The sequence below is a fragment of the Taurulus bubalis genome (assembly GCF_910589615.1).
Source record: "Taurulus bubalis genome assembly, chromosome: 7".
NCBI lineage: Eukaryota > Metazoa > Chordata > Actinopteri > Perciformes > Cottidae > Taurulus > Taurulus bubalis.
In genome coordinates, this window is record NC_136595.1 from 898,859 (window position 1) to 922,508 (window position 23,650).

The following is a 23,650-nucleotide window of genomic DNA, read 5'->3' on the forward strand; positions in this document are numbered from 1 at the left end:
ATTCAGTCCCCGTCAGTTTCCATTTATCCTCTTGCATTATTTACGATCGGCTCTGGCGCAGAGGGGTCTGAGCAGGGGAGCTTTCACAGTCTGGGTTTTTTAAAGCATGCATCAGTAGCAAAACTTGTTTGCTCAGCATATTTCTCCCTCCTCCACCTGCTCTCCTCTCCGCCCACGCATCAGGAGTCAGCTGTCGTATTCAGCCTCTCGGTTCCCACTGGTGAGAGAGAGACTCTGGTCTGATGCTGGAGAGCCTGACAGTTAAAAGACCACAGCAGCGCTGCAGAGCTGCAGGAAGGGCAGTTTCCCTCAACTGCAGAGACACTTAGAATCTGACGGCAGGCCTGATGTCCTGAGTGACTCACAGGAGCCGGCTGTGGTACGGAGGCACACGAGCAACAACCGCTGTGGAGGTGAAATCACAATGCTTTTTATTTCCACTATTAACTCCCCTGCCCAGTGCGAGGCCAGCGGGCTGCAGGTGTTCCTGCAGGAAGGGAAAGGCGTCCATTAAAGCCAAAGCGGACGCACTGCACTGCACCTGTACCCAGGACATTACATCATTTAAAATCCTCTATGATGCGTTTACTGTCACGTTCATCACAGGTGTATCAAAAGTTGTTCAGTTCTGCCTGAATTATGAGGGGATGAATGTGTGCACGTGTTTCTCTGCCTCCGCCCGGCGACAGCAGTGAGGTTTCTGTCGTCCATCTGGTCCGTTCTCATGACCGCTGCAGGGAAGCTCAACGTCACTGACCTCACAGAACACATCACTCAAGTGCATATGTTATCATGACCATGTCACTGTCATGTTCCATCCTGCAAACTGCACTTTGTCCCATTAAATGTAATATTTAGATTATTATTAATAATAATAATAATAACCTCATTAGGAAAGCAAGGTTTGAGCCCCAAAGTGTTCCAAGGACTCTGCTTCCAGTGGTTGTTTTTTTCCAGGCCTGGAAAAGTCCTTGAAAAAAATAAAATCCCCAAAGTTTAGTAAAAGTCATGTAAATGTGTTATATAAATTCAAGTGTTCATTTACGCTGAGTTTGAAACGATGAATATGCTTTTAAAAAGACTCAAAATATAAGCAGGCATACATGCAGGCATCTATATATCTATATATATAAATGTTTATTCTTTTAATCAAACTATTGTCTCATTCATTTGAGTCATTTAAGGTTCACTGTATGCTTTGTGTTCTCATTGTTAGTTTAAGTAGTCATGGAAATGCATTGGTCAAAATGTGTGTGAACCCTGAGCAAAGTGAACTGTTAGTAATGTGATTTGGAGACGTACACCTCCAAAAAGCACAATCTCACCTGATGATGACCGAGTGTAGGTCAGGGAGGTTCCCCTGCTTCATGGATGTGCAGCAAAGTAAAGGACTCTGTGTTTACTCAAGCCACCACTCGAATAAGAGGATGGGCGGAGTAGGAGGACGGGAGCGGGCCGGACGGGTGGACGCGACCTGGCCGTGGCGACCTCGTCACAAAGCACGCAGCGCAAGTGGAGTTTGAACTGAGAGGTTAGAGAGCAGAACGTCTGGTCCCATGTTGCTGTGGAGCGGCTGCAGCAGAGACATCAGAGCGGCGCTTCACAGCAGAAGACCCCCGATGCCCTTTCAGCCTCTTCCCCACGGCCAATTACAAAACAAGCTCAAAGAACGGAAAGCACCAAACTTTTTCCCCTTGCCCTGCTCTGGCCCCGCTCTTCATCGCTGCGTCACTAATGAGCGCGGACAGAAGGCAGAGTCAGAGCAGCAGAAAATTCGCCTAAACAGAGCTTCATCTGTCACGGTCCTGATGAGAAGCAGAGGGAGCACCAGCGCACACCCAGAGCCCTGCAGCCCGTGAGGCGCGGCGGCATCTGGGCCCTGAGCTGCTCGCTGAGCAACTCGCCAGAAGTTCCTTTTCCAACAGCAACCAGGCGCACGAACAACGCTCTGGTCATGTATGTAGCACTGATGACAGCAGCCAGCAGGGAATGCATGCTACACGCTGCCAGTGACACAGCGGTGGATGGAATAGCTTCCTAGTAGGGCTGGGCGGTATACCGGTTTCAAATTTCCATACGGTATGAATTTTTCATATACCAGCAGGCAGCAACATTTATTGTTCACCGCTGAGGGCGCAGCGGTCTGAGCTCCTTACGTGTCATGGTTATAGGTTTAGTCATGTTATAACTTTAGTCATGGTTATAGGTTTAGTCATGTTATAACTTTAGTCATGGTTATAGGTTTAGTCATGTTATAACTTTAGTCATGGTTATAGGTTTAGTCATGTTATAACTTTAGTCATGGTTATAGGTTTAGTCATGTTATAACTTTAGTCATGGTTATAGGTTTAGTCATGTTATAACTTTAGTCATGGTTATAGGTTTAGTCATGTTATAACTTTAGTCATGGTTATAGGTTTAGTCATGTTATAACTTTAGTCATGTTATAACTTTAGTCATGTTATAACTTTAGTCATGTTATAACTTTAGTCATGTTATAACTTTAGTCATGTTGTAACTTTAGTCATGTTATAACTTTAGTCATGTTATAACTTTAGTCATGGTTATAGGTTTAGTCATGTTATAACTTTAGTCATGTTGTAACTTTAGTCATGTTATAACTTTAGTCATGGTTATAGGTTTAGTCATGTTATAACTTTAGTCATGTTATAACTTTAGTCATGTTATAACTTTAGTCATGTTGTAACTTTAGTCATGTTATAACTTTAGTCATGTTATAACTTTAGTCATGGTTATAGGTTTAGTCATGTTATAACTTTAGTCATGTTGTAACTTTAGTCATGTTATAACTTTAGTCATGTTATAACTTTAGTCATGTTATAACTTTAGTCATGTTGTAACTTTAGTCATGTTATAACTTTAGTCATGTTATAACTTTAGTCATGTTGTAACTTTAGTCATGTTATAACTTTAGTCATGTTGTAACTTTAGTCATGTTGTAACTTTAGTCATGTTATAACTTTAGTCATGTTATAACTTTAGTCATGTTGTAACTTTAGTCATGTTATAACTTTAGTCATGTTATAACTTTAGTCATGTTATAACTTTAGTCATGTTGTAACTTTAGTCATGTTATAACTTTAGTCATGTTATAACTTTAGTCATGGTTATAGGTTTAGTCATGTTATAACTTTAGTCATGGTTATAGGTTTAGTCATGTTGTAACTTTAGTCATGGTTATAGGTTTAGTCATGGTTATAGGTTTAGTCATGTTATAACTTTAGTCATGTTATAACTTTAGTCATGGTTATAGGTTTAGTCATGTTATAACTTTAGTCATGGTTATAGGTTTAGTCATGTTATAACTTTATAAAGACAATTAATAACCCACAACTAACACTCTTTAACAGGTAAAACATCACGACACAACAGTTTGTGACACAAACAATTTGTAACACTAATAATTGTACATTTATAAAATTACACCGCTGAACTGCATGCTGGGTAAAGCTCGCTCACTTTCACAACAAGAAGAAACTCCGTCGCAGGAAGAGACAGACTCTTCCGATCTGTCTCTTCCTGTTTTTTTCACCTAGATTCCCCTGGGTCCTAAGTCCCTCCTTGTTTATCTTCCTAACACCCTCTATGTACCAACAACAGCTGCTGGCCAGTTGCAGCGAGTTGGCCAGCAAGCGGTGACCAACGACTCCGGAAACATGTGTCTACCATTTATATGTATTCCACTGCTTTTGTCAACCTCAGACCTTTGGTAAACCAATTTCCATCACCAAAACAGTTCACATGAGTAAAGTTATGTTTTCACAAGAGATATGAAGAATTTAAAAAATCGAGATTACATTTTTCAGCTTTAGGGTCATATTATCACTTTACAGTTGTGCCTTAGGACAATGGTGCCTCATTATATAGAGAGCTGAGATTGCTCTGACATTTGTTATGGAACACATGGGTATCTATCATGAAAATCCACCTGCAAGTGCCTTCAAAAGGTGAATTTAAGAAATTATGTAAAATCGAGAAAAAGGCCTAAGTCCCCTAAGGGTTGAAAGAAGCAATCCTCTCTGCTTCGGATGCCTCTTTTCTGTCTCTTAGTTTAGCATTCATTGTCAACCATCCTGTCCTTCCCCTGGTCTTTCTTCGTCTCTTCCCAACCATCCAACTGTGGTCTTTCTTCGCCTCTCCAGGACCCCAACCCGTTCCTCAGCCCCTCCATGGAGCCTGATGCGCTGCTGCGTAGCGCGGTGCCTCCTCTGCCCAGTAAAGAGCCGGGCAGGCAGGGCAGCTCTGGCCGAAGTCTCGCTCCGCTGCACTTCCCCTCCGAGCTGCTGCCCTTCGACGAGGCTCTGAGGGACGTGTGCACCATCCGGCCGCTGACGGAGGGCGACGTGGTGGCCCGACACGGCGGCCAGCTGCTGGAGATCAAAGTTGCTGAGCGGAGAGGTCAGTTATGCTGCTACTCCAACAACCACTACTACTAATATCGTTCTGGTCCAATGAGCTCATGAAACCCCACACTGGACAGAAAGGGTCATGCTTTTGTGTTTGTGCTGACAGAGCTGGAGAAACAGATGAAGATAGAGAACCTGTTTGTGACGTGGCAGCAGAGGTCAGCCCAGTCCAACATGCCCATTTCAGTAAGTAGCCCAAAATGACACGAGATATTTGTAACTGGGTGCTGAATTCCAAATCAGTAGCTTCCACACGGCTACCAACATGGCAGCTAACAGCGCTAACAGTGCTAGCAGCGCTAATGGTTTGAGTCCACGGGATCCGTCATTTCCTCGCTTCCCATTCATTGTCTGTAAGCAGCCGTGAAAATGCCCTCTGGCAGCGCAGCAATAGACGGACCATCGCGTTGGCTGCTCTTCAATTGCGTCTCAGTGGTGAGCAGGGTCGTCCTTCAATCAGAGGATCGGCGGTTCGATCCCCGGCTTCGCTAGTCCATGTCGATGTGTCCTTGGGCAAGACGCTTAACCCCAAATTGCTCCCGCAGCTGTGCCCACGGTGTGTAAAGCGTCAGCTAAATGAAATGTAATGTATGAATGTTAGCTTTCTGATGGGCAGGTGGCACCTTAGCCTCTGACAGTAGTGTTAAAGAGCTGTGAGTGGTCAGAAGACTACAACAGATCTGTACAAGTACAGGTCCATTTACCATAAAGTTGAGGGAAACTGACGTTGATCTAAAATGAGCAAATACGCCTCAAATGTTTTCAGAAACCCATTTCAGTGAACTGCTTAATGTAATGTTTACACTGCAGGGGAAAGTGGACACGTACAGAGTAAATGCTTCTTTTTAATCAGCAGATCAGATCAAGTCACATTCGTATCCGACATCTTTCTGTCTCATTTGAGGTTGTTTGACTTCAATCTCTTTCACGAGGAAAGGTGAAACCGGTTTACTAGCTCAGCGTTTGCAGGTTGCACTCAAAGAAGCAGCTGATGAAAGACTCAGCTCAGCTCCAACTGGTCCCGCCCTTGCTTTCCTTTTTTGTATTACTTTGGCGCTCACTATCGAGACATCAGATTCTGTGTAATGGTTACCACAGAGTCCCAAGAGGACCACTTTAGAAAAGGTCCTCTTGAAAGCCGAACACTAAAATGTATCTGATGCTTTAAGTCTGTTTGAGCCTCTTTACTCTGCTCGTATGTTCAGGCAAAGTTGAAGCGGTTTGTGGATCTGGTGCCATGTTGTACTTTTGCTCGTGTGTTGGTTCTGAAAGGTCAAAGTGGTCTTAGATATTGGACACAATCAAAAAGCATAATGTGAGCAATCTCATAACAAATTGGATCTGACCAGTAAGTCAGGATAGAGTATTAAATTCCTGTAGCTTAATATGAAATACAGCTAATTGGACTCGTCAGAACCTGGGGGAGCGGGGCCTCTCACCACTTGATGGCTTTACAGATTCACATTTCCGGTTCATTCCTCGAGGGAAATCATTTAGTATCGCCTCGTTTCAAAGTGGGCAGTCTCGGGGGTTAATTAAAAAGGTTTCCGTCTTCCACGGTGACATCTCATGAGGTTACGCCGTGGCATTACATTCACAAATGAGATATTTCAACAGACACACAGAGCACTCAAACTGCAGCACGTCTAAGAGATCTGCAGCCTGACCCGGGTCCAACGGGCCGCAGCCAATTCCACTGGCAATTGGTTTTTAGGTGGATTTTCATGCCGCTCGGTGAACTGAATGAACTATTAGATGTGACTGCACCGTAGTCTAGATCAGTGTTTTTCAACCTTTTTTGAGCCGCGGCACATTTTCTACAATAAAAAAATCCCGCGGCACACCAACAACCAAAGAGTTACAGAATGTCACAGTATTCAGTGTTTCCCCTGGTTTACAGCTTTAGGGGGGGGGGCTGACGGACAGACTACATCGTGGCACCTCACAGTACTACAAAGTAATACTTCACAGTACTACAAAGTAATACTTCACAGTACTACAAAGTAATACTTCACAGTACCACAAAGTAATACCTCACAGTACTACAAAGTAATACTTCACAGTACCACAAAGTAATACTTCACAGTACTACAAAGTAATACTTCACAGTACTAGTACTCCTTCTGTGCTTTTATAAATAATAGAACATTGAAATCACTTTCAATTAAACCAGATTGCTCCATCAGACAAAAACAAATGTGTTATTACTTTGGTAGAAAAATTAAAATAAAGTTATATCCGTGCAAAAAATAACTAATATTTAGTTACAACTAAATATCTTATTGTGGAAAACAACAAGCTATTTTTTTGCAAAACAGAATGAGTGCAGATGTGTGAGCATCACGTTGCATCATTAATAGTGGCTGCAGTGAGCTGCTTTCCTCTACAACTCTTTTTAAAACGAGGTAGATTTGATGCAGCCGTTCTCAGTTCATGCTCCATGTTGACGACGCAACAGCAGAAGAGACGACCTCACGGAGATCTCATGAAGATCGGCTTTTGGCGAAATGACAAGAATCGGCGAGTCGTACATGCGCATGTGACCCGTTAACGGCGTACGGTAAAACCAGCATTTCCTCTTGCGCCCCACCTGTAATACGCCCCAGTTTGATAAATACTGACTTAAAGGAAACATGGTGTTCATTTATTTTAATGATGACCACACAGTGAGCAGGCTTTGTCACTGCAGTGTGTTTTTCGGGCTTTTGGAAGAATATTTCCAGAGCCTCAGAAACGTCAGAAACGTCATTGATGGAGCGCCAGGCTGCAGCCTGTTGGACGTTTGTCTTGACCTACAAATACCTTAACTGTTGGGCTTCAAACATGAGAGCTCATAGCTTAAAATAGTGACAGCTCTCTGTCCACTGTGTCTCCTGTGTGCATCGCATCGGGGAGGAAAGAGTTGTAACGCGACCCAGAAATGACGAGCTGTCGTGTACGATCAATAACATACGGCCGTTTAGTTTGTTTATAGCAGAACAAGGTGCAGACCTGTTCTATAGGAAACTACTAGGCCAGACACTGTATTGCAGCTCAGACGCTCAACAATGGAACATTATTTGCGGCAGCTAAATAATATTTTTTTGGACCAATTAAGTAAAATTGGAAATTTTCTCACGGCACACCTGTCGATCGTCAGGTGTGCCGTGGCACACTGGTTGACAATCACTGGTCTAGATGAGAATATCCAGCCCCGTGTACAGCGTCTAGTCTCCATCGTCTCTTGATGTCAGCCCTGTGTCTCAACAGGGGACCGATCTGGAGACCCTGAAGCAGTCGGCCCGGCTGGTCCACTACTGTGCCACCCCTCTGCTCTTCGACCCCGTCTTCCGCAAACAGATCCAAGAGGAGCAGATCGCTCAGCCGCCACTGAAGGTATGTCTCTTTAGGTTTTTACCCAGGTGCTCTTCACAGAGCGCCAATCACGACGAACACAAAGTATATGAGGCTTTGGGCCCTTTGTGATTCTGATGCATGAAACAGTTCAAACAGAAAGAGCCACATTGAGCTCAGAGCTGCAGGCGGCGGCTCACACACCTGCACGCCAACACTTTGAGCCCATATGTGTTGATTTTAACGAAACGTTGGTGTTTAAGAGCACCACAGTCCCTTTTCCACACCTCATTCTACTGCAACAGGGTCTGACGGTCTGCTCAGCAGAGTTCTGGTTCTGGTTCCTCCCGCTGCAGCTCAGACTGCTGGGCGATGGCAGTGAAGGCCGGCCCCGGTGGCGCCAATGACCAGCATTCAGAATAACTACATGGACATAGCCAATCTTCTCGTCCATGGTCTTGTTTACTTATCGAGCTCATAAACGTTCCTGTGAATAACTTGAATCTCAATGGCACGTGAATGAAGCAGTCTTGTATGTCCACGGTGTTCTGCTCTGTGTGCAGAAGCGGCATCGCTCCAGCGACTCCACGGCGTCCGGGCGGGACCGCAGCTACAGCACCGACTCGGCCGACATGCTGCCCAGCCGCCTGAAAGAAGAGCCCTGGCTGCTGGAGATCTCTAGCAACTTCCTCCAGCAGTACGTCCAGTACCTGCAGAGCATGGGCTTCATTCTGGTGCAGGTCCGGCCTCAGTCTCCAGCTCGCAGGTCTGTCTTTGCAACAAAAAGTGAACGTGTATGAATATGTTATTCCTGTGTTTTTCCTCATACTTGAGGCTTCCCCTCGGTCAAAGGAAACTATCCTCCAATAGACACACCGAACATCAAATCAGTAGATTGAATTTAACACCTTTTCTAGTCGTGCACCATTTTTAAACAATGTTACGACCATTGGCTGACCGTTCCATCAGTGAATGGTCGCAACATGTTTTTCCCTCATGCGTCTGCTCATTTTTCCGTGCAAAACTTAAAAAAAAAAGATGCATCACTCCATTTCTGCCCCTCTTTGTCTGCTCCCTTCCTCTCCTCCTTTACTCATCCGTTAGTCATCGCATGTGTTTGGATCCTCTCTGACCTCTGACCCGCAGCGCTGCGCCCGTGGCTGATGTAACCGGAGCAGATGCGGGGCAGATGCCTGTCGCTTTCGAGGCTCAGACCGTGGGACTCTCTCTGAATTACGTCTCACGGCCCGGCGCCGCGCTGCCGGCGGTCCGTTGTCCCTCTGGTCCAGACCGCTCTGCTTTAACGAGACCCAAAATGTCTTCCAGCGTCGCCCGGGCCCGCGCTGCCATGCTGAGCTCCATGTCATCGGAGGGGAGGATGTCTTTTTCTTATGTGAAGCAGAAGAGCGAGGACATCCCTAAGGTCAGCGTTAACCTCAGAGATGCACAAACCTATTTTACACACACACACACACACACACACACACACACGGGATGGAGCCTGGCTGCTATTATAACACGCCTCTCTACATTCAGAGTGTCTCATTAAAAGTCTACGCGTACAAACACAGTTCTTTTGTTTGTATCTAATGTTCTGTTTGTGAATGTACATGTTCTAGAAGCTAGAATAAGTAGTACAGTAGTGGCGCTCAGGTTAAACACCGTTACTCACTGTGTACACCGTCTAGAGCAGGGATCAAGACAGCGATAGAAATAGAAACTGCTACTTTGCTGTTCACTCTGTGTACTGCTCTGTATTTTCCCCAGTAAACTGCATAATGCCCTGAAGAGGTCTTGGTAGAATGTGTGTGGCGTCAGTAATGACACAGACTCAGCTAGCTGCGGGGCATTCAGGGAGCGTGGGACATTTCTGTGTCAGGTAGCGGTAACCTTTTCACTGCTGCTAACATCAGTGAGCGGAGGCTGGAATTAGAGTTTCCTTGTACTTGGTGGCACAATACTTCAACTCACAATACCAGGAAACCCGGTTCTGAACTGGAATGGGTTTTACATGTGGAGAAGCTTGAGGTATTTTATATTTATATAGGTTCTTTCAGCAGGTACTTGATAAAGAGCAGGAAGTATGCTTCTGCTGCAATTTACGGTCGCTTGAATTAATCTTCTCGACTCTGTTAGTATTTGAGACAGACAGACACACACACACACACACACACACACACACACACACACACACACACACACACACACACACACACACACACACACACACACAGTTCCGTTGCCTCTTATATTTCAAATCGCACGGCAAACCCACAAACCATTTTCTGAATCAGTCACGTGGTACGGCCGGCTCGACATGAAAGGACACATCACTAGTCACAGGTGAAAGGTGTAGTCACAGGTGAGAGGTGTAGTCACAGGTGAAAGGTGTAGTCACAGGTGAAAGGTGTAGTCACAGGTGAAAGGTGTAGTCACAGGTTAAAGGTGTAGTCACAGGTGAGAGGTGTAGTCACAGGTGAAAGGTGTAGTCACAGGTGAGAGGTGTAGTCACAGGTGAAAGGTGTAGTCACAGGTGAAAGGTGTAGTCACAGGTGAGAGGTGTAGTCACAGGTGAAAGGTGTAGTCACAGGTGAGAGGTGTAGTCACAGGTGAAAGGTGTAGTCACAGGTGAGAGGTGTAGTCACAGGTGAAAGGTGTAGTCACAGGTGAGAGGTGTAGTCACAGGTGAAAGGTGTAGTCACAGGTGAGAGGTGTAGTCACAGGTTAAAGGTGTAGTCACAGGTGAGAGGTGTAGTCACAGGTGAGAGGTGTAGTCACAGGTGAAAGGTGTAGTCACAGGTGAAAGGTGCAGCTCCAAGTGATGTTTAGTTTCTGTTCTAACTGTGAAATAAATGTTAATAAATGTAAATATATTCTTTTCACAGTAGCAGTCCCGATTCACACAATAGTTTGAGGGTTTTATGACTCTTTTAAATACTCTACTAAATACTCCCCCCTGGCTTAGGAACCAGCCGCCGTGAGGATCACTGTGATGTGACTGTTTTGTAAATGAACCTTGCAGATTGCGGCATCAGGCACCACCGCGTATCACCTGCAGAGGGCGCTGCCAGGGGGCATCGTGTTGATGGAACTGGCTTTTCAGGTGAGATCACTCACATGTTGGCCAACACCCCAAAGCTATGTCTGTCTTTTTAGCTCTTTTGGGACGATTCATTGTGTGTTTTAATGATTATGCCGACAACTTTCTAGATCATACCACAGCGTTTACAATGACCTCCCCAGACGATTATTGCTGTCTATGCGGTCTGAAAATTAACTTTTTACAGACTTCATACTTCCTTAAAATAGTCAAGAGTTTAAAAACAAATATTGCACCATATTACAGTAACTGTCAAAATATTAAAAGAGAATGTTATCACTGATGGGTTTGAAGTCTCTGAATGTTAAGACTAAAGTCAAAGACTATATCACCTTACTCTTGCGTATGCCAGAAGACAATTTCGTTGGTCCAACACAGAATGTCAAATGCAGCAAATTACAAGGAGGTCCTTTTACATCTGGCAGTATAAGCAGCGTACTTGTTGGCATATTCCGACCCACAATCCATTTTTCACAGCGAGATATCTGCTATTTTGAACACAGCCTAATATTACTACAAGACATGCTAGCAGCTACGTGAGGCAGCACTGAGGCACAGTGGCGCTTTGAGCTAAATGCTAACGCTAGCACGCTATAAGCCTCCCAATGGCCATGAGAACATGTTGATGATCGGCAGGTAGGATGTTCACCATGTTCACTACCTGAGTTTAGCTTGTTAGCATGCTATCAATATTGACCTGATAATGGCACTGGAGGAAATGTTGTAATATGATTCATCCCCTGGGGACCATGACATGTCTATAACGTGTCATGGTGTTTCATCCAATAGTTGATATTTCACTGGAGACTAAAGTGGTGGAGCAACTGCCTGACTGACGCTGGGCTGCCATTTAGAAATAATCTAAACACACGCATCTTTCAAGCTCCTTAGCTCTCAGTTTCCCAGCCCAAGCTGAGATAATCACTAATTCAATGTTCCCAGACCTGACAAAGCTCCTGCAGAGCCTTAGAAGACATAATACAACTGTGTTCTCTCGAGCTGACAAGACAAGTGAAACGAGGCAAAAGGTTGGCTTTGACCCGAAGATCCTCACGGGACTAGACTGATGCTTGATTACTTTCCCATGTTGTCACAGTGCAGGGAGCTGGACCCCTTGTGTGCATTGTCTGCTTTTCCAGCCAAAATATTTCCAGGCAAACATCAGAATTAGTTTCCTGGTGTCTGGGTTTTTGTTTTGTTCTTCGTTGCAGCTTTAAGTAGCTGCTGTAGGTTCAGTGGGAGATAAACCCACTGGGACTTCATGTTGTGCTTGTGTGGCTCAATTAGTCTGAGTTTCCATTGGAAGCCTTTTGAAGGGTCCTAAACGATCACCCAGTCTCTTTGAGACCGGCAGCTATCCCAACGAACTGTAAAGTGACTCGAGTGTGCCCATAATAACCACGTGTCCTCCATGTGCCTTCTCCTTCCTGCAGGGGTGCTACTTCTGTGTGAAGCAGTACGCACTGGAGTGTTCCCGCATTCCCATGGGCCAGACGGTCAACTCCCAGGTAAATGACTGACCCGCACACTGAGCTGGGGCTTTTCTTTCCGTGGGGTTGTACAGGGTTGTATGGGAAAGAGAGAGTGCAGGTCCACTGATCTCCTGCAGGGTTCTTACGGTCATGGAAAAGTCCTTGAAAGAAATAAAATCCCAAAGGTTTTGTAAAAGTCATGTAAATGTGTTATATTCATGTGTTCATGACGTTCATTTACGCTGAGTTTGACATAATTAATATGCTTTTTAAAAGCTCTTACTCATTGTTAGTTTAAATACTACATTTTCTCTTTCTATTTCACTAAATGTTTGGCCATGGAAATTTGGTTTAAAGTCATGGAAAAGTCATGAAATCTATTGGTCAAAATATGTATCAACCCTGCGTTAAGACTTTTCCATCACTAAACCAAATTTAAAAGTCATGGAAATTTGGTTTAAAGTCATGAAATCCATTGGTCAAAATGAGTATGAACCCTTTCCTGTATAGCCGTGGTTTTAGAGCAGGGTCCAGGGACTTCTGGGGGAAGTGTCTGGGCCCTGACTTGGGTTCCAGGGGTTCTTAAGAAGGTTCCAGGGGTTCTTAAGAAGGTTCCAGGGTTTCTTAAGAAGTTTCCAGGGGTTCTTAAGAAGGTTCCAGGGTTTCTTAAGAAGGTTCCAGGGCTTCTTAGGAAGGTTCCAGGGTTTCTTAAGAAGGTTCCAGGGCTTCTTAAGAAGGTTCCAGGGCAACTGGCCGGGGTCTTAAAGGTCCCAGGGATCAGAAATTTTGGATGTTCCCGATCTCTTTTTAAGGATTTTGGGCTGAAAGGGTGTGATTAGCCTTGTTAAAAACTCAACTCTAACTCTGATCTTGATTCAGGTGTATATTTAAGGAATGAGTCCTCAAACTGAGCAAACGAGTCGCCATCTTTTCAATTCCGATTCCCTCGTCTCAAAGTCAGTGGGTTAACTGAATGTGTTTTTGGTGAGATGTCTGCTTTTACCTCGAGCTTATGTGAGCTTTACATGTTGTTCTACGACACAAGCGACGTCAGTAAAAACCCCGCTCTGGAACCAGAGCTGTCTGTGTGTCTAAACTCTACAGAGACGAATGAACGTCCTCACCTTCACAGCCTTGTTGGTGAAGTTTCTTCAGAGCATAACGTTGGCTTTTTACTTGCCGACTGCATTCACACAAAAATGATCAATGAGGTGTTCATTCGTGAAGATTTTCGTGTCATAAAAGTGTGTTTGCCATACGGCTTATTTCATGCAATGATTTAATATCCAATGGAAGAATCCCAGTGTCTTTTTGACCTGGGATCAGTGGGATGAATACTTTCTGGGTCGGCCTTCGACGACGCGTCATCCCAGCAGACCTCTACGGCTGTTTCACCCTTTTAATGGGAAACTGGAAAACAAATGAATCTCAGGCTCGTGTTTTCACTCGGTGGTCCTCGGTGTTTGCTGCTGTCTGGTCTGTCGTTCGGCTATATGCTGTTGCTGTGATATCATCGCTCTGGGTTCTTCTTTCCGTCTACATCTTTGGTGCCAGATGGTCTTTGCTGAGATTACAGGTCAGGGAACACGTTTGGTTAATAGTCTGTTTGATGTCCCATTTCTGAGGTGAGGTGTTGATGAAGTTTGTGCAGCTGGTGCTCTCTGATTTCTCACCCATAGAACCCAGTTATCAAAGGAATAAGCTGCAGTTATTTGTGTTAATGTCAACAAATGCCATGCAAAGACTGAAGCCCACAATGGGTTAGTCTGTGGCTCTCCATCATGAATAATGTATTTGACGGGGACTATTTTCACACCATATTTGAGTCACCCAAGATGTGAGCAAATCTTATAACTTAACTGATATTTGGCAGAGAGCAAACAAGGCAGACACCAGCCGAGCGTCATTCTGGCCGCCCCCAGGTGACTCACACGAGTCATGTGAATTAGCCACAGCTGACCTGCCGCCAATGACGTTTGTCATTTTAAGGGGTGACAGCGACGGTCAGCGGCCGCTAGAAGAGATCATAAACATAAACATATGTCGTTTATGGGCAACAGACGAAGGAGCGATGCAGCTGACTGTTAGTCCTGGCAGCCGGGCTCTGCATTGCATTTCATTCAGTTTGGCTCTTTCTTTCTCACAGCACCAAGAAACATTGCTTTACGGCACACACACGTTGACTCATGAGTTTATGAGGATTATGTTGAATACACTATGTGTTCATCTGGGAGCGCATCTTGACATATTCTTTTTGGACCTCAGTTTCTATCCAATGTGGACACTGGATGTATTTTGTCGTTTTCGGTTCAGCCCCTTTCGAAAGGTAACCCGCCTGTGAAGATGAAATCCTGATGCTCTGCGAGAGCGATTCTTCATCTGGAAAGAAAATCACTTTGCTTCAGTACTTTCACTTCCAGGGTGTTACTCACACTGTGCCACTTTTCAGACTCCACTGCGTTCTCCATCCGTACGGCGGCAGGCCGTGCATTCCCAGAGATGGAGTGCTGCAAGGAATAATTAGTGTTTTGTCCAACAGACACATGCAAAGCTGGAGTGTGTTTAAGGTACCGAAGCTCGGCGTTGGACATCCCTGACTAAATAGGGGTTAAATGGGGGTTATTTTATTTATGGTGAGCTATCAGCTCTTAGAAATGACATACATTGTTAATTTGCTTTCATGTTGTTTCCTTCCTTCAAAAGTATGATGTACTTCCTGTTTTGGGGTGCTGGTCTTAAAGCAGAGGAATCCTGCTCTCACTCAATAGGCCAATTACTTTATACTAATACATGAATAACAAAATCTGCAGCCTAATCAATGAATTCCTTTAGAATTCACTTGTCGGTTTGAATTAACCTTTGAGAAGATGCAGAGCTGAAGAGTTGTTTATTGTTGCTTATTAACTGAATTACACCGTTAGCTTCACCCTCGTCTGCTGCAGTCTAACGGCTCCACAGAAGAGACGCCGGTTTAAGATGTTTAGGATCCTTGGCGGGACGGATATGTCTCTTGACTTAATGCTACAGCAGTTCTTTATTTCACAGAACATACTATGTACGTAAAACAGTGTTTACAAACAGAAGTTCTTGGTATTTAGATGTCTTCAGTCACAGCATCAGCAGGCTCACCTCCAGCATCAGGTGCCGGTGTGTTAAGGAGCTCCTTCAAGTGAGCAACTTGACTTTGAGCCTCCAGTGAATACAGAACAGAGCTGCTGCTGTTCATTCACTACTTCCCTGTTTGATTAGACGTGTCCGTTCCCTCCTGGGCTCTGGACTTCATGACAACATTTTGAATTAATCAGCAGTTTCAAAAAATATTTGTGTCACTTCAAAAATCCTTTGCCTGTATATAGATGTGGAGGAAGGCTCTTATCAAAATGTAGTTCCCCGTAACTTTAAACGCACATCAAGTTTTAAGACGGCTCACCTGATCACAGGTGCGATTTCTCACAGCTGCCATTTAGCATCTTTTAAAGATTTCAGGCTTTCCGATGTAACCCTAATCCCATCTGCAGCGCCGCAGCCTTCCTGCTCAGCCTGGTTCTGTTAGCTGAGCCTCACCAGCCGGTTCTGACACTGTGACGGATCCCACTCAGATTTTGGAAATCGGTGCACTTTGATGTGACAGAGGCAGAGACGGATGTTTTCAAAGATATCATGCTATTTGTTTCCCTCTCGGGGGGGTGTGTGTGTGTGTGTGTGTGTGTGTGTGTGTTTATTTGTATATGTATATATATATATGTATGTATATGTATGTATATGTATATATGTATGTATATATATATGTATATGTGTATATATATATGTGTGTGTATATATGTATATGTGTGTGTATATATGTATATATGTGTATATATATATATATATATATATATATATATATATATATATATATATATATATATATATATACATACACATATATATTTATGTATATATATATGTATATATATAAATAAATGTATATATGATGAAGTGATGCTATTTTTGACAGAATTTAATGTAAACAGCAACTCGACTGGTTGGCGGAGGCCCCCAGCTGCGATGGCCTTAACTAGTTTCACAATAAAAGCCTCCAGTGCGACTGCCTTCACATTAAAATACATTTATAGTGAAACGCAGTAAATGTATCTTTTGTTTGGAGGAACACAATTGGGCTCCCGCTGTGACAAAGCACTGGTAAATAATGGTAAATAAGGCGATATTGTGCAAATGGGATGACTTGTTGAACGCAGCAGAATGTATGTAAATACTTAATATGCAGGCATTGGTGCTTTACACATGGGTTCGTAGTCGGCTTCTCGAGCTTGGTAAAAGAGTTTCTCACGTTGACCTCTGGGCGCCGGTCCATGGAGGTCCACAGGTAAGGTTTGAGAAGCCGTGTTCTTGTTGTCGTATCTCCTCAGTCTTCCTTTCCATCCATCTGTCTGTGTCTGCCTAGTCCCACCTCATGTCATCTCTCCATCAGGGCAGCCTCCTCACCAAACCTCGGTGCAAGCCGTTTCCAGATGCCAGCCCAGTATCTGACTGTGCGGTATGTCCCACCCTTCTCCAGGGAGGGGTGTCTCCCTCCAATCAGGCTCCACCCCTCCCCGCCGCTCTGCTTGCTGCCATCAGCCATGGTCTCTTCCTTTCACAATCTTCACGTCTGTGTTTTTGTCTCTTCGGGAATGAATGGGTTTCAGTGTTCAAACAGGTGTGTGTGTGTGTGTGTGTGTGTTCTTGTGGGAGCCACAGTTACAACTCACAGCTCGACTATGAGGCAGCAGCAGGTTGAGCTGGGCGACGATTGGGTTTACTTCGGCAAAGGTCTGGTATTGAGATATCTTCTTCTGTTTGAGGTCCAGGCCTCAAAAGTCAAGCTCTCGTTTGATTTCCTTTTCCGTCTTGACTTTCAACAGGCTGCCGCTCTGTGCTTGCTGGTTTGGGTGTCGTGGGTTTCTCAGCTTGTATTATTCTAACTGTCTGTTCAATCGCTGTTGTCCCCTCTGCCCTGTCTTTGATAATCTTACTATGTTTCCTCTTGCATCTTTGGTTGCCAGGGGGTTGGCTGGAGCTAGGACTTCCTTCCAGGCCGACTTCCACTATCAATTCTAGCATCTCTTTGGGTTTTAAGGGTCAATCACCTTATAACATGGGGCTGGAAACTGCTGCTGCTCTGCTCGCCGTAGATGATCCTTTCAACAGACTGTGACATTTGGTTGGATTTCCTGGAATTGGTTTAAATCTTAGTTCAATGAGGGATTGATGTGTCAATGACTACATATTTCAGCCATAAGTATTTGGACTGTAACACAATTCTTCTTATTTTTCTCTTTCCACGATGGCAATGGATTTGAAATGACGCAGTCAATATGTGATTGAAGTGTAGACTTTCAGCTTTAATTCAATGGATAAAACAAAACTACAGCCATTTGTACACAGTCCCCACATGTTCAGAGGCTCAGAAGTAATTGGACAATTGTCTAACAAATGGTTTGATGGCCAGGTGAGGCCTGTTCTCTCATGATGACCAAGGAGGCCATTCAAAGGCTGTTTAGCTACACAAACCTATCGGGCAGATAGCAGAAACACTAGGATTGACCAAATCAACTAGAAATCAGTTTGGTACATTCCTAAAAACAAGAAATGCACTGGCAAGCTCACCAACACCAAACGACCCAGAAGACCACTGCAGACGTGTAGCAGTGTAGCCTTCATAACATGAACACGGAGGTCAAGAATACTCTGGAGGAGGTAGGTATGTCTTTTTAGAGTCTACAATCAATAGAGGCCTTCATGGATCTGAATACAGAAGGTTTACAACAAGGTGCAACCCCTGGGAACACTGAAGAACAGGAAGGCCAGATTAGACTGGAAGGGAAAAGTGTAGAGAAGGAAAGGAACGGCTCCTGATCCGAAGCAAACCACATCCTCTGGTGAACATGGTGGAAGCTGTGCTATGCATGGGCTGTTTGGCTGTTAGAGGTAGCAGGAAGAGTGTTGAGGTGTTTAGGGCTTTACTACCTACTCACATTTAACCAAATACTTCTAAACCTCTGAACATGTTGGGGACTGTGTAAAAATGGCTGTAATCCCTAAACAGGTAATGCCATATTTGTGTTATATCCATTGAAATAAAGCTGAAAGTCTACACTACTCTATTGACTGCTTTATTTAAAATCCATTGCAGTCGTGTAAATAGGAACATGTGTAGTGTGTCACAGTCCAAATGATTCGGGGTTCCACAGGGTTCAATTCTAGGGCCACCTCTGTTCAAACTCTACATGTTCCCACTCGCGTAAAGAAGGAAATCTCTGTGGATAAATTGTGGATGATTTCTGTCCCTTATCCTTTCACAGTCCACCATTTCTTTATCAAGATGGCAAAGACATCTGATATCTGACCTCATATTTCAAATTAGTTTAAACAAAAAAACAACCTTTGCTACGATCCTCAGCACATGAAGATCGTCAAAGGAAATGTGAGAATTTATATTTAAGAATCTTTGTCACATCACTGACCTGTGTGAAATACTTACTTTCCACAAAAATGACATAATGTTTGTGTAATATGCATTACACAAGTGTGTAATAATGTTTGTGTAATATGCATTACACAAGTGTGTAAGAATGTTTGTGTAATATGCATTACACACTTGTGTAATAAGCATTACACAAGTGTGTAATAGTGTTTGTGTAATATGCATTACACAAGTGTGTAATAATGTTTGTGTAATATGCATTACACACTTGTGTAATAATGTTTGTGTAATATGCATTACACACTTGTGTAATAAGCATTACACAAGTGTGTAATAGTGTTTGTGTAATATGCATGTTTAATTATCTGTTTTTCCAGGAACGTGCAGAACATTCCTGAAAGTGAAATGTCAATGAATGTCACCATTTTTTCCGGCTTTCCTATTATGACTGTTCTTGTCTCTTTTTTTCCATCATCATGCTTTGTGTAGTCGCTTCATCTTGTATGACCCCGAATGATTACAGCTTCTCCATCTCTGTAGCCACTGTCATTAACTTCACTTAGAGGGAGAGTTACGCGGGTGTTTAATTAGCTAGAACATGAATCGTTTGGGATTCCAGGTGAGGTAATAATGACTGTTACCTTGACAGCGGACACATGCAGGTGACGTACTGCCTCTGAGCCGAGGCGTTCCTGTCGCCCCCGTGCCTCCGGGCTCCATCGATAACGGGCTAAGAGGTCACACTTAATTTGTCTGCTAGACTGCAGGGAGCACCGCCGGGGAGAGAAATGTTAATGTTTATCTTTTTCATTCCACTGTGCCAACAGAATATTCTTCCTCCTTATCTCTGAACGTCTCCGGCCCTCGTGCTAGTTTCTGTCGGGACGGGGAAAAGGTGCCGAAAGGTCCCAGAGTCGAAGGTGTTCTCTCGCTAAAGAGAGCCGTGCAGTTTGATTTGATAAAGCCTGGAAAGGTCCAGATGAAAGTAAACGGGAGCATTCAGCCCTCCCCGTAAACGCCCATTGTGCTGTAATTAACTGCCTCTCTCTGCAGCCATTCACATTTGCAATTAATGCTTTTGTCAGCCCCCTTTTGATGTCGGATTTAATTAAATAAGATGCTATTGTGAATTGCGATCGGTATCGAAGTTGCTTACAAAAGGCTCTCACAGGAGCAGCGGGCCTTAAGGTGCACAAAGCATTCAGCAGCTGGAACGGCAGGTTGTACCCCTTCACATGCAAAGCAGGTTCACTATTGGATGATTAGACCGATAACCATTCAGACATGCTATTCACTCCCAACAATCTGTGTAATGAAAGCGGCCAGACCGACCAAGAAGAAGCACCTCACTCTGTTATCAAAGAACCAGGGTTACGTTAAGTAACCCAAGGGTTTGCCGTGACTGTCTGCGAGTGTCTCCGTGCCGGTTCTGACCGCCCACCCCTGTCTCCAGCTCTCCATGCTCTTCACCGAGGAGTGCGACAAGGTGCGGGACCTGATGCACGTCCACTCCTTCAGCTACGACTTCCACCTGCGCGTGGTGCACCAGTACCTGGTGGGCTGCCACATGACGCTGCGCCAGGGCTACCAGCTCACCGACTTTCTGGACGACTTCATCGCCCATCACCCGGACATCCCCAAGTTCGGCCGCAACCACGTCTTCCAAGGTGACTCGGGTTTAAATATCATTTAAGTTCAGCCTGCCGCTCCCCTCGGGTCATCTAGAACCACCACGCAGGTGATCACTGCCAGTCTGCAGTGTGTCTGTAGGAACGCCTTGTGAGGACCTCTGTGGATCCAGAGAAGAGCAACTCTGCTGTCTTGGATTAGCCTTAAGTGGTGCAACACATGCAAATTGTCTTCACAATGCATTTGAATCTACTGTAAGCCTCGAGTTTTACTCCATCTGTCAGGATCCCAGTCCGGTTATAATAATCCTATCTGTGACTGCTGTATCTTGCTGATGCTAAAGTGACATTTAGTTTGGTGCTTGTCTCTCAAAAGCAGAATGAAACACAGTGACGGAGAGGAAAGAAGGTTTGATGGAGTATAGAGAGATAGTACTTTAAGCTGGGGATGTATACTTTATCCCCTTAGTTTATTAAATATGTGTGTTCACTTCGTCAGCATTAATTAAAGTGGCAGATATCCAAGTAAACAGTTTCCAGCTGTATATAAAAAACTATCTAATTAATAGTGATAATACATAAACAAGCCTACCAATCTGACCAAGCATGAAGGGACAACTTTACATATTGAACACGTGGACACATTGCAGAAAGTATTCACCACAGAGTGTTTAAGGTGGACACATTACTGAAAGAGTCACAGAGTGTTTAAGGTGGACACATTGCAGAAAGTATTCACCACAGAGTGTTTAAGGTGGACACATTACTGAAAGAGTCACAGAGTGTTTAAGGTGGACACATTGCAGAAAGTATTCACCACAGAGTGTTTAAGGTGGACACATTGCAGAAAGAGTCAGAGTGTTTAAGGTGGACACATTACAGAGAGTCACAGAGTGTTTAAGGTGGACACATTGCAGAGAGTCAGAGTGTTTAAGGTGGACACATTGCAGAAAGAGTCACAGAGTGTTTAAGGTGGACACATTGCAGAAAGAGTCAGTGTTTGAGGTGGACACATTGCAGAAAGTATTCACCACAAAGTGTTTAAGGTGGACACATTACTGAAAGAGTCACAGAGTGTTTAAGGTGGACACATTGCAGAAAGAGTCACAGAGTGTTTAAGGTGGACACATTACTGAAAGAGTCACAGAGTGTTTAAGGTGGACACATTGCAGAAAGAGTCACAGAGTGTTTAAGGTGGACACATTGCAGAAAGAGTCACAGAGTATTTAAGGTGGACACATTGCAGAAAGTATTCACCACAGAGTGTTTAAGGTGGACACATTGCAGAAAGAGTCAGAGTGTTTAAGGTGGACACATTACAGAGAGTCACAGAGTGTTTAAGGTGGACACATTGCAGAGAGTCAGAGTGTTTAAGGTGGACACATTGCAGAAAGAGTCAGAGTGTTTAAGGTGGACACATTGCAGAAAGAGTCAGTGTTTGAGGTGGACACATTGCAGAAAGAGTCAGAGTGTTTAAGGTGGACACATTGCAGAAAGTATTCACCACAAAGTGTTTAAGGTGGACACATTACTGAAAGAGTCACAGAGTGTTTAAGGTGGACACATTGCAGAAAGAGTCACAGAGTGTTTAAGGTGGACACATTGCAGAAAGAGTCACAGAGTGTTTAAGGTGGACACATTGCAGAAAGAGTCACAGAGTGTTTAAGGTGGACACATTGCAGAAAGAGTCACAGAGTATTTAAGGTGGACACATTGCAGAAAGAGTCAAAGAGTGTTTAAGGTGGACACATTGCAGAGCCCACAGAGTGTTTAAGGTGGACACATTGCAGAAAGAGTCACAGTGTTTAAGGTGGACACATTGCAGAGCCCACAGAGTGTTTAAGGTGGACACATTGCAGAAAGAGTCACAGTGTTTAAGGTGGACACATTGCAGAGCCCACAGAGTGTTTAAGGTGGACACATTGCAGAGCCCACAGTGTTTAAGGTGGACACATTGCAGAAAGAGTCAGAGTATTTAAGGTGGACACATTGCAGAAAGAGTCACAGAGTGTTTAAGGTGGACACATTGCAGAAAGAGTCACAGAGTGTTTAAGGTGGACACATTACAGAAAGAGTCAAAGAGTGTTTAAGGTGGACACATTGCAGAAAGAGTCACAGAGTGTTTAAGGTGGACACATTACAGAAAGAGTCAAAGAGTGTTTAAGGTGGACACATTGCAGAAAGAGTCAGAGTGTTTAAGGTGGACACATTGCAGAAAGAGTCAGAGTGTTTAAGGTGGACCCGGCAGTAGAGGTTAGTGATGGCTGTTCTCATCGTGTCAGTACAGCTGTGCTTTTCCTGCATCCATGATTCAAAGTGTCTCTAACTGTTGAAGAACATACATGGTAATTCCACATTCACCACGGGGAAAAACACAAACAACACTTCTACTTAAAAATACCAAATTACCTATTTGTTGGCTGTTGGTAGACTAATGTCACTTCTTTATGTTACTTTTATTAGCACTCGAGCCCCAACAGGGCGGCTCAAATGGTGACGAGCTGAACACGTTCTGAACATGAAACTTGGCCCAATAACTGGAAATGATGTTCTGGTGCTTCTTAAGAAATATGACTCGTTGGCCACATGGGGGCGCTCTGATTAACGGCCGCCTCAACGTGCTCTACAAACAGCCTCTGAACCAGTGTTCCCTCTAAGCTGTGGCCGCGCAGGCCAGTCGAAGTGGCCGCGCAATAGATTTTTCAGACCGCGCACATTTTTCAGACCGCACAAACGATTTTTTTTCAGGGGTTAAAAATCTTTTTTGCGCCAGTGTTTCTGAGATAGGAGTGAGCCATCTCCTCAATAATAAGATCTTTGATGTGCCGTGTCGAGTCTTCTTGGCCAATCAGCGTCCCGTTTCTCGACATGCGCTCTCTGTACCTCTGCTAGCGCTCTGCCTCCGTTAGCACCCCCCACCCCGCTGTCCTCCTCCGGGCGCCAGGAGTGAAGCTCGCCCAGAGCGCCACATGAGCTCGGGCCGGCGCTGTTTAGGCTCCTCTTGGCGGGCCCTGCTCCAGCAGCTATAGGCTACCATGGAGAAAAGAAAGGCAGAGCAGGCGCCCCAGAAAAAGGTCTGCCTAACGTTTAACATGAGTGGCTAGATGACATAGTCCAAACTGACACAGGTAGGATGAAACTTTCAGACATATTTAAATATGAAGAATATGAAGTTATTAAATTGTTTATATAGGCTACCTTTAGGAAAAATGACACCATGTCAA

The 23,650-nt window shown here is 44.3% G+C and overlaps 1 protein-coding gene across 1 annotated transcript in view; it reads left to right on the forward strand.

Annotated features, from left to right (window-relative positions):
- szt2 (SZT2 subunit of KICSTOR complex) overlaps positions 1 to 23,650 on the forward strand; it is a gene marked incomplete at its 5' end in the record, with an annotated part of 149,193 nt that overhangs the window by 115,599 nt on the left and 9,944 nt on the right. Inside the window, 9 exons of the mRNA XM_079221464.1 lie at positions 4,164 to 4,419; positions 4,534 to 4,613; positions 7,677 to 7,802; positions 8,324 to 8,526; positions 9,087 to 9,183; positions 10,783 to 10,863; positions 12,294 to 12,368; positions 16,804 to 16,869; positions 20,252 to 20,465. Of these exons, the coding sequence (XP_079077590.1) occupies positions 4,164 to 4,419; positions 4,534 to 4,613; positions 7,677 to 7,802; positions 8,324 to 8,526; positions 9,087 to 9,183; positions 10,783 to 10,863; positions 12,294 to 12,368; positions 16,804 to 16,869; positions 20,252 to 20,465 (1,198 nt within the window). The remainder of the gene's footprint in view (positions 1 to 4,163; positions 4,420 to 4,533; positions 4,614 to 7,676; positions 7,803 to 8,323; positions 8,527 to 9,086; positions 9,184 to 10,782; positions 10,864 to 12,293; positions 12,369 to 16,803; positions 16,870 to 20,251; positions 20,466 to 23,650) is intronic.